General features: G+C 28.1%; 1 protein-coding gene across 2 annotated transcripts in view; it reads right to left on the minus strand.

Moving 5' to 3' along the window:
• Positions 1–201: 201 nt before the first annotated feature.
• BBS9 (Bardet-Biedl syndrome 9) overlaps positions 202–11521 on the minus strand; it is a 20150-nt gene continuing 8830 nt past the window's right edge. For both annotated transcript variants that reach the window (XM_014432906.3, XM_014432916.3), the window contains 9 exons: positions 9958–10188; positions 8579–8736; positions 6230–6358; positions 5977–6141; positions 4664–4807; positions 4290–4348; positions 3964–4091; positions 2993–3064; positions 202–649 (listed from right to left, as the gene is read on the minus strand). In XM_014432906.3, the coding sequence (XP_014288392.1) occupies positions 591–649; positions 2993–3064; positions 3964–4091; positions 4290–4348; positions 4664–4807; positions 5977–6141; positions 6230–6358; positions 8579–8736; positions 9958–10188 (1145 nt within the window). In that variant the 3' untranslated portion in view covers positions 202–590. The remainder of the gene's footprint in view (positions 650–2992; positions 3065–3963; positions 4092–4289; positions 4349–4663; positions 4808–5976; positions 6142–6229; positions 6359–8578; positions 8737–9957; positions 10189–11521) is intronic.

An 11521-nucleotide genomic window follows, 5' to 3' on the forward strand; every position in this document is an offset into this window, starting at 1 on the left:
TTATAAAATATCGATTGATACATTCTGCTAAAAAATGTATCTCAATAAAATTATGTTCGACACAGGAAGGAAATTTATAAAATTATTAAAATTTGTCTTTACTAAAACTGAAGCTCCAATTACACACTTTTACCAATTCCTTTTAGTTCATCATAAAATTTACCCATTAAAAAAAAAAAAATAGGATATTCAAAAACACAGTTGCAAAAATAATGGACTCCATTTATTACGATAAACTAATTCAAAAAATGACACATTAGTATTATGTAAGTGAACTGAAAAGTTTTCAAAGAAATATGATACGATAGGAGATATGTTGTTTTATCAGCCAACGTTACAAATGTATCCTTTTCTTATATTTATATCACATATATAAAGTTTACTTTTATCCTCAACTGAATCTTTGGCTAACTAAATTTCAAACTTTCTTCTATCACATGTTTTTGTTTTTTTTTCTATCTAGAAAAACCATTATATCTCAAGAACAGAACTTTTCAAAGACAGGAAATAATTTCTGTTTTATCTTTCATCTGATTAAGGGTGTTAGACAAGAAACTTTCTGGTTTTCTTATTTCAATCTGTCGAATGCTTTATAGGTGATCCAGATTGTGCTGCGACTTTTTCAGTAAATTTCTAATCTCTTCGGATTCTGAAATGCAAGTAACATACATGAAATAAAATAAAAAATAATTTAGCTATTTGTTTAACAACTATATATTTTTAATAAATATTTTCCAATAAAAACAGACAAAAGATCAAATTTTATATTATAAGTACTACATTGAGCCATTGGTAAATATAAAATCTTATTTATTAGAAAAAAAAAATCCAAAATTGTATGATTTTTTTCATTTGTTTTGTGATTGTTAAATATATAACCTTAGTGAAATTTCAGGGAACAATTCAATGAATAAAAAAAAAATTTTTAAGAAACTAATTAAAGATTTCTCATTCTAGTCTAGAGGTTCTATAATTTAATTGTAAATTTCAATTTTCCACTTAAAATGGTTTTTCAGTAATTTGTATTATTTTTTTTCTTTTTTTTTTTTTTTTTTTAACCAAGATTCCCATTGGAGTCCTATACTGCCTAACCATTGTTGGAGGTCAAAGTTTTTCATTTTGTGGAACCACCACTCAATGAAAAAAGTCAACGCCCCAGGCGAGATTCGAACTGGCACTACCAATAGACATCAAATTGGTAAGACTGTTTTAATCACTGAGCTATGGGCGGCCCTTGTATTATTTTTATTTTCTTATTCTGGAAGAAATTTATTTTTTATTACTTCTTTAATATATTTTAACACCCTAACAACGTTTTGATTATCATAGAACATTATCCAGTTTATTGTTCTACAAAAATTAAAAATAATGCACATCCAACAGTTTTGAAAATTATATAGTGAATTTCAAATAAATAAGTTAAAATTAATTATAAGTTATTTAAGTATAATTTAATACATACACAATTTGTTTTACAGTTATATATCAATTTACAATTTTTTTTTCTTTAGATTGGGCCACCAATTTAATTTTTATTTACTTTTTAATTTAAATTATATGATCAACATATGTCAACCCAGGTTAAAAAACAACCCTTCATACTCAATATCTAGAAAATAAGTTCAAGATTATTCTTATCTTTACATTAATCATAAAAGTTTTCTTATTTGTCATAACTGGATACTGGATTCTGTGCAATTGTATCTTTTGTACCCCAGCTCCAAATTCCACTAATTCTCAACAGAAATAGGAATCACAGAAAAGACATTTAAATAACACTAATTTTATTTTGCACCTTTTGGAGTTTTCCACAGCTTTGCACGATTTGTGTTTTTCCCAATAAATGAACAAAATACTTATATATTTGTGCCAATAAACACAAATAAATAGGTGTTTTGTTATTTTGTCTATTTTTTGCTGACCACGCCCTCGACCATCTTCTCTTCATATAAAGAGTCAAATTCAAAATTAAAAAAAAAACAAGTAAACATAAGTGATAAATATTCTTGGAATAGTATTAACCAGTGGAAGTAACTGCATAAAAGTCTATCTAGAATAAGCCTTTCATGGAGAGCGTTCAGTAATGTTTTTAATTTGGATTCCTAGTCCACCTTTGGCCCGTCATTCTTCCACATGACTTCGTTGAGATTAGTAGGAATTTCAATTTGTTATTTATTATATTATATTATCTAGTTATTAAAGAAAAAATTAATTGGTCTAATCAATCTAAATTCATATTTTTTATTTTTCATTTTCATATACCTTTTTAATCAAAGCTTTTTATAGTTTTTCTACATTTACTAATTACTTTTTAGTTTTTTGGCTAATGGTATATTTGTTTGTAAATACATAATTGAAAAGCTAAGAAGTAGAACATACTATGTGAAACTTTAGTGGAAATTAAAAAAGAAATGTTGCATGTTTTATCTAATACTTGAGGTAGTTTTAAGAAGATGAAAAATTTAATCCCAGTCTTCATAATAGAAATATAAAATCATTTATATATAAATACAATTAGCTTCCTCATAGCTCTCAATTATTCAATAATTTTTATTTTTGTAGAATGATGAACTGGGTAGAAGGAAAACTGTCCGAAACTTTATTCAGATGTTAAGATAAATCAAAGAAATAATAAAAGAGCAATTTCTTCCAAGAAAAGATAAAAATTATACAAGATTCTATAATTTTGTTGATACTAGTCAATAACTCATTCATTTACACTGTACCGTAACGAAAGAACGACTGTTCTTTGGGTAATAATTAACTACGATTTTCTATATTTTATGAAGTGGGATTATTTTAAAACTCAAAGCATTATACCAATGTTAAAAGGTAATTATTAATTAAAGTAAACAAATTTTGTTATTTTTAATATATTAATGATATTTAATATAATGTTTAACAAAATATTATTAATTTAAGAGGTATATAATATTTTATTTAGTTATTAAATCATGGATGGACATAAATATAATTAGAAATAATAAATTACCTAATTCGTCATAAAGAGAATCAGTTCGCTTCTCCTTTCCTTCTTCATCATCTTCCATTATAGGAGAAACCGCTAGACATAAAATAATATAAAAGATTAATTTCAAAAACTGAGCAGTTTGAAAAATATATAATTTTATTGTCAGTAGACTGTTTTAATTGTTATCTTTAATTTCAGTTTATTACCTTTGACAGTCTCATTTCTAATTCTTTTATTTATACATGTTGTAGCTTTCGGTTTCTAGCACCATATTCATCTATTCTTAACACTTTAGAAAACAAGTTATTATTAAATATTGCCACAAAATTAAATTACAATTTTATGTATTATTTTACTACATAAAATTTTAATTTAGTTTTGTGGTAATATGTGATAATAACTTGTTTTAAAATTTATTTTAAAGTACAGATGAATATGGTACTAGGTACTGAAAGCTACAATATGCATATAAAAAAATAAAATAAATGAATCTGTCTGAGGTAATAAACCTGAAATTATAATTTATTAAAAATACATATTTTTAAACTTGTCGAGAAGAATAGTTACATATGTAATTCTTTGAGGATTTTCCAATATGCAGTCCCAAATCTTTAACGACTATAATCTTAGGAATTTCTTTCGGCTAAGCCATCCAATATGATCTAAGTTTGGTGCTACTTAACAGAACAATAAAATTCCCAATATATTTTTTTTTAATGACCTCCTTCCTGGTTATTTCTGACATACTAAAGGATTATCTAGAGGTCAACAACCTATTCTAACCATGGTGGTTGGTAAAGTTTTTCATTTCGTGGTAGTTCCACAAAATGAAAAACTTTACCCAAGGCTCCATCCAATTTTTTAATTCACTAATTTTCACTAAACCCTGATGTAAAACCCTACATACCCGTGGGACTTAGGAATAAAATTAATAATTAAAACAGTGCCTACGTTTAGTTTAATATTGTTCAATTGATTATTATAAATATTACCTCTGTCTTCTCTTGGTCTATGTCCTCTCAACAGCCTGTCAATAACAATAGCGATCTTCTTTTTCAATTGAAAACTATTTGTTACAACTTCTGCATGTGGATCGGGAGTGAATTGGTCTCTTACTGATCTAAAATGGTTAAGTAGTCAACTTGTATTTATTTTGTATTATTATATTATATCTGTATATAATTGAATCTTTATCTTATAATTTTATATTAATAATCTATTAATATAAAATTATAAGATAAAGATTCAATTATATCTGTATATAATTGAATCTTTATCTTATAATTTTATATTAATAATCTATTAATTATTATCATACCTCGCAAGGGTAGTTTTCAATAAATGACTCAAAGAAAACTGAGTTATTTCTGCCCAACCCTAAAATATAAGTTTTTTTAAAAATAAAATAAAATAAAAATATAAGGTATTATGAGTCGTTTTGACTCATATTGCAGGACTAAAGAAGATACAAACAACTAAAATTAAGTAAATCTTACTATATTGCTTAATTTTAGTTGTTTGCATCTTCTTTAGCCCTGCAATGTGGTGCAAAACAGCTCATAATACATAGTTTATTTTCTATTTGAGTTATTTTGATTGCACCCAGACCATATTCCTTCTTTTAATTACAGTCAATCAACAATCTTCCAAAAAATAAAGTTTTTTCTAAACCAATAAAAATTAAAATCTAACCTGATCTTCAGACAAGTGCTGAGTGTTGCAAATGGCTTCATAAGCTTGTTTTAGTTCATCGTCCAAAACAGTTCCAGTCATTTTTATCATCGTAAATGTAAACTTCAGTAAATTTGCAAGGATGTGGCTATTTTTGTTAAGATCCTATAAAACATGTTAATTTCAATAACAGATCCATTAGAAACATTGTAAATAAGTTTCCTCTCCCACTTCCTCTTCGATGATTAAGATATTTGGCAACAGTAGGGTTCTGTTCACTGATATATATTTGCGTCACTCCAAAACTCTCAATAAAACTCAATTTTATTTTCACTTACCTACATATGAAATATACAGTATGGAGAACTATTGCAATCGTGAAAAATTTCTTTTTATAAAATGGAAGTATACATTTAAAGGTCTTCCGAATTCAAATAACCCAAGTCTTGTAAAATGGCCTGTGAAGAGCCACTCAGAAATGAAAAGTTGTAAAAAAACTGAAATTATCTAATTAAGGTAGGTACATGCCTGAGATGTGACTGGAAATTTTTCACCATACACGATCATCCATTTTTCTCCAAAATAGCAAATACTTTAAATTAAAGTTTTCATAATAATGAAGTCGTATTTAATATCAGCTACGTATTTTCCTCATCAAGGTAATCTAACAGGGCTTAAGTGCCGAATGTCCAAAAAAGCTTTCTTCTAAAGTACAGTCAATGTTTGATGTTTGAAATAGTTCACAATCTTTCATTATTAATGATTATAAAAAATGGATAGAATAAAATATGAAAAATTTAATGATTAACTAAAGGAGAAAATTTCATCACGCTTCCATGGTTGTTATAATAATAGTCATAACTTTTTGATTATTGTCATAACAACCATGGAAACACACAAACATAGTAATAACATTTTTTTTTTTTTTACCAAACCAATAAGTATAAGTACAGTAAAGAGAAGTATAACCATTGTGAATAATCATGTAGCCAAATTTGAGACGAGCTATGATTTCAACTCTAAGTAGGGTGGCAAATGAAAGTTGTGTGATGCCCATATTTGTATTTACTGTAATCTCATTATACATTATTTAGTATTATTTATTCTATGAACAAATATCTGCTTGTGTTGCCTTCACTTAATGGACTGTTGTCATAATTCAGCTTCTCAAATCAGATTACTTAAGATAAAAATAATATAGCATTGACATATATTTGGAAAATTTGAGGATGTGTTCATTCCCTTCAGCTGAATTTGGTCAACAAAATTTGGAAAAAGGAAAATATTGATTTATATTAATTCTAATGAGGGATATTTTATATCAAAATTCATACGATCTGGGCTCCTTCCAACTTGTGAGCAGCATCCATCAAGAACTCATGAGTGTAAGCAATAAGAGCACTTAATGGTTTCATATCGCAGGGTGTCTTATCTCTCATTTTACTGAGGAGACGTCGTTGAGCAGACCTCATTTGACCACTTCCAAGTCTTAGTTCTGTCTGAAATTTCATACTTGAAAGTGTTGATATACGAGTGTTATGACATCATAAAATATTTTTTCAAATTATTATCAACATATAACTTTACCTCCGTTTCACGCATTATGTTTCGAAGTCGAATATTTTCATCCACAGCATTGAAAAGTTCATTAAGACCTACTGAATACTGGTTTGACTTGAGGTGTTTAGAAGCCAGCTTTTTCGCAAGAATACATACCTGTAAAAAACCTCTACTATATATGAGCATAATGAGAGATTTAAATAATTATAACTTATAATAAATAAATATTACAGAATCACATCATTATACAAATAATGTTTTTATAAAGTTTAATTTTCACTACATTCTCAAATTGTTTTACTAATTTATATATGAATTATTTATCATCATTTCAAGTTCATTTTTTATACTTTATATTTTAATGAAATCTAATAAAGAAATAACAACTAGGTCACATATCCAAAATATCTTTATAAATCAATTTATAACAAATTGTTGTTTTTAAACAATGTATACATTTTGTGAAATATTGTCTTTTTATTACAGGGATTTATTATTATTTGAATTTCAACCCCTATCTTTAAATGTGAAATTATATTAGATTTAATAAGTTTTCAGAGGTTAATCCAGGAAAGGTGTAGCCCTGGCCACTTTGCTCATATTGGGAAATAAAAGTCTATATTTTTCTAATATTGGTTTTACCTTAGTCTACCTTCCGTTAACCCTTTAATGTTTTTATTGCTGCTTGTTTATGTTACTCCCACTTTTACTTCCCCACTTATACTCAGTTCATTTTAGCTCTGGCCTCCTTGTAACGGTAAGACTCAGCTTTTCTCTCACCAGTACACTCCTAACATGACATCCTTTTTTTTCTCACTTGGCCATGCTCACCTTGACACCTCTTTGTTTTTTTTTTTAAATCATGAACCGAGGCAAGGAGATCTTAGAACTTTTACCAAATCTGTATTCTTCATACCCTGATGGAAGAGCTATAATTTGCAATTTTAATTTCATATTGCATTGAAAGTAATCATAAAGTTTTTTGTCATCATCACATCCAATTATATAAAATAAAAGGTACAAATCGTCTAACATGAGATAAATGCTCATGGAACACCTCTTAGGTGACAAAAAAGTAGGGCACTTCTGGTGGGGTAAGCATGCACCAAATAGTGTGGAAAACTGTAAAAAAAAAATAAAAAATGACAATAAATGGATTCATCCTATTCATTCCTATTATACTCCCACACCTCAAATAGTCTTCTTCTTTCTCTTACATCTTTTTTTTTTTTTTTTTTTTCGGCCAAGACTCCCATTGGAGTCCTATACTGCCTAACTATGGTTGGGGGTCAAAGTTCTTCATTTTGTGGGACCGCCACGCAATGAAAAAAGTCAACGTCCCAGGCCGGATTCGAACCGGCACCGCTAATAATATATATCACTTAACTATCATATAAGTATATATGAATTTTATAGAATTTTCTTGAAAAAATAAAAGAATTATTTAAATATTTTGGAAGAATATTGTTGACCGTATGAAGTAGATTGTAGGAAGATAGTTCCGGTGGTAGTCAATAAAGGTATCAAAAAACCTAATAAATAAATAGTTTTCTTTTACTATTTTGATATCTTTATTGACCGCTACCTGGACTTTCTTCTTACAATCATTTCAATTTTTTTTTTATTAAAGAATTAGTTATATAATAAAAAAACTAATGTAATACCAAAACAACTTATCGTATTTCTAAATCTAATAGGAAGTCTGATTAATTTTCAATTGACTGAGCAATTTCAGCTAACACCCCAGCTCTTGAAATTTTTTTTTCTAATTTTATCAATAACAATTCAATAAAACTATTTCATGACAGTTATGTGAATATAATAATAATGATGAAGGCTTAACGAACCCAAAAGCTGATACCACAAATTGTCCTCTATATACATCTGTCTAGTGACACCCCACAGAACCTAAATCTACTAAATCATTCTTAATGCAATCCTCCCATCTACATTTCAGTCTGCTCTACCGATGTTTACCTGTTGGTTCAGTGTTTATTAACATCTAAGGGATCCATTCATTACTAAGTCCCACGGGAATAATAAATTTATAGTAAGATCTATATTAATATAATATGTAAGGTAATTAGTTTCAAATATTATTAAAAAGTATGATAACTTAAAAAAAAATTATATGATCTGAAGTGTAGTAATTATCTATTTTTTTAAAAGTATCTTTTGAAAGTTGGGACATCAACTAACAAATTACAAATTAATTTTATATATGAAAATAATAGAAGGTTCTTTTTCTGGCAGTATTAAAAAAAAAAATCTAATTTTATAGCTAGATCTAAAGCTGTATTTATAAATACACAAAGCTGAAAAGGAAAAAAAGAAAACATATTTTATAAATATCTATTATATGGGTCTGAGAATTACTGGAAGAGTAAGAGAAGTCACAGAATCACCTTCGAGGCGATACTTCAAACCTGGCCTGTTCAAGGTGAGTGTAAAAGTAACTGAAGGATTATTCCTGTAACGAAACCCAGCAGCATATTCGTTGCTGTTCGTAGAATTCCACGAGTCAGCGCTATAGTCTGAAAATTAAAAATAAATATTTAAAGATCATTGATTGACCGTGTGTAATTTATAAAAGGAAGATGGTCTGTTTGCGATCAAAATAACTCGAATAGTAATTAAACTATCATACAATATTATCATTAATATCTGCCTATATGTAATATTTTCTTATATTTCCTAATATTATGTTACTTTAATATTATTTTATACCTTTTTGCTTTCAAATGTAATGTAATTTGTTTGCCGCCTCAAACTCATTCATTAGATTTCTGTCATTCACAAAGGTTGCTATTCTATTTTGTTCATTATTTTTCTTGACCTTTATTTTATTCTTATTTCCATCTCTTAGTAGTGTGTACTTATTTTTATATTTCTCTTTTATCAACTTTTTATTTGTTATTATTTCAGTTACCATTAATTGCTTAATATTTTTTTTCAATTCTTGTTTCTTTTCTTTAATTTACTTTGTTTATTTTTATATTAACTTTCACATATTTTAAATAACTTTTAGCCCTGACGAAACTCTGCCAAGTGGGGCAAAACATTGGCTTACATTAGATTAATTACTATTTCAGTTCCATAGACCGCACCCAGACCCATCCTCCTTTTATAAAAAAATATTGTATTAATGATAGTTATGAAATATAGATTATACCACATACATTATACATTGTATTTATTAGGCACAGGTATGTATCAAATCAACCTAAATTTCGATTGGAGAAGTTTGTGGAGGGGGGGAGGGGGTGCGGTCAGCAAAGAACAACATAAATAAACAAAACCATATTTATTTATTTTATGCCGACGTTTCGACCTGAGTTTCAGGTCTTCATTAGGGGTTATGGTGTAGAAGATAGGTCTAAAACTGGTGCAGACCTACCTACTAAATTACCTGCTATATTATGGCATTTAAATTGACCAACTATTACTTTCAAATTTAAATACAGTAACTATCAATATTTACTTTTTTTTATTTTTGGATCATTTCTAGGCTCAAGTTTCTAATAAACTTAGTTAATTATTCCACTGAATTTGATTTTACAATTGTTCTCAGAGTGAGTTTAAATCTTACAAAACTCATCTAATAACTATGGAAACATTGTTTGACCCATTTCCATTCTCAGTTTCCATTATTTAAATAAGTACATAGTGTGAACAGTTTTACCTCAAATCAGATTATCTGGCATGATAACAGATTTTAACTGTATTATTGGATGAAAATAATAGGAGAGACTTACCTGAAAACAATGCTGATAAGATAACAACTTGAGTAGCTGTAAAGTTTAGACTGATATCTTGTCCCCTTGAAGGAGTAGCTAACTCTAACACTAACTTCACAGGTAGTTCAACGTCTGTGCTGACCACACCAAATGTTTCCTCGCTCAAATATGTACAGACAATGTTGCAGTTTAAATCCCATATATCCCCTTCCGAAACACTGATTTTACTAGCTACTTCAACAGAATCGTCTAAAAAAGAAACGACGTAACTTTAATCAGAAACTAATTCAAATTTTATAAACAAGATTACTATAAATAGAAACTCTGAAAACAAAATTACTTTCCACCTCAATTGTTAAGAAAGTATTAATCTAAATTATCATTTATCACACATGAGTTTTTAAAAAATAAATTTTTTAATAATTGTAAGTTTAAAATTGAAAAATATAAAACAAATTTCAATTTGAACCTTAACTTAAGAATGACTCAAAATTCAGTGATATTCTGAAACTATTTATTAAGTTTAAATTTATGTTTGGGTATCCATTATTCAATATCTACATCATGGAGACAAGATCTCCCAAATCATTTGCAATCAATCTCATAATTGGCTTGATGCATGTAAAAGATTATAATATATTATGATAAAAGATAGGGAAATATTATGGTTATAAAAAAAAATTGATAACTATGGCAAGAGAAACTCCACTCAATTTATAACTCTACCAAAGGTGTTTTCAATAATTAAGATACCTCAATTACACGATAAGTCAGGAGTCCTCAACCTTTCTGTACCCCTGAACAACATTTATAGAATATCTGCTGACACCGATGTAATTTTTTTAAAAATTAAACTAAGTTTTTAAAAAATCACTAATTAACATGCCTTCAGTGACAGTAGCAGTAGTAGTTCACTATTGTGACGGATACTGATGTTTATTTATTGAAACATATGTTTGACCTGATATTGCAATGGTACTACCCTGATGGTGAAGGTAACTGTCATGGTGAAGGTAGTGTGCTTTATGGTGTTGATGTGACAGTTTCTGTCATGGCTGTTTAAGGAAGAACTATACATTATGATGAATCAATTGAAAAGAACATCCAGCTCCTGACATCTGTTGGCAAACCAATGAACTAATAGAGGTATTGTATGCAAGTATGTGAACAAAGTACACAGTTAACAATTAAACTGTCTGAGCTGAGTGCAACAGCATTTTTAGCTAAATAAATTCAGTATGAGTGAGTAATTCTACACCCCAACCAGAGAGAAGAGAACGAACAAGCTTCATATAAACCTTTAATAGTCACTAATCTATCATCAACCAAGTAAAATTGTATACTGTAATATACTCTTTTTGAGTAAATAGTGTATTTTGATGTATAAAGGGTTTTTAATATATTTTGTTTTATGTATCATTTTAGGATTGTTAATTTGTTTTGTTTATCCAAAAAGCAAGCTAGGCAATTTTCATTGTCCATAATAAATTTGTGATTCTAAACAAAACCAAGATGGCAGTACGCATTCTTCAGTCAACAAGTCCGTTGAATCAAGGCCATGTTGAGCAGATTCAAATATCAT

The sequence above is a fragment of the Halyomorpha halys genome, unplaced genomic scaffold, assembly GCF_000696795.3.
Source record: "Halyomorpha halys isolate HHAL.00 unplaced genomic scaffold, Hhal_1.1 Scaffold42.1, whole genome shotgun sequence".
NCBI classification, from domain to species: Eukaryota; Metazoa; Arthropoda; class Insecta; order Hemiptera; family Pentatomidae; genus Halyomorpha; species Halyomorpha halys.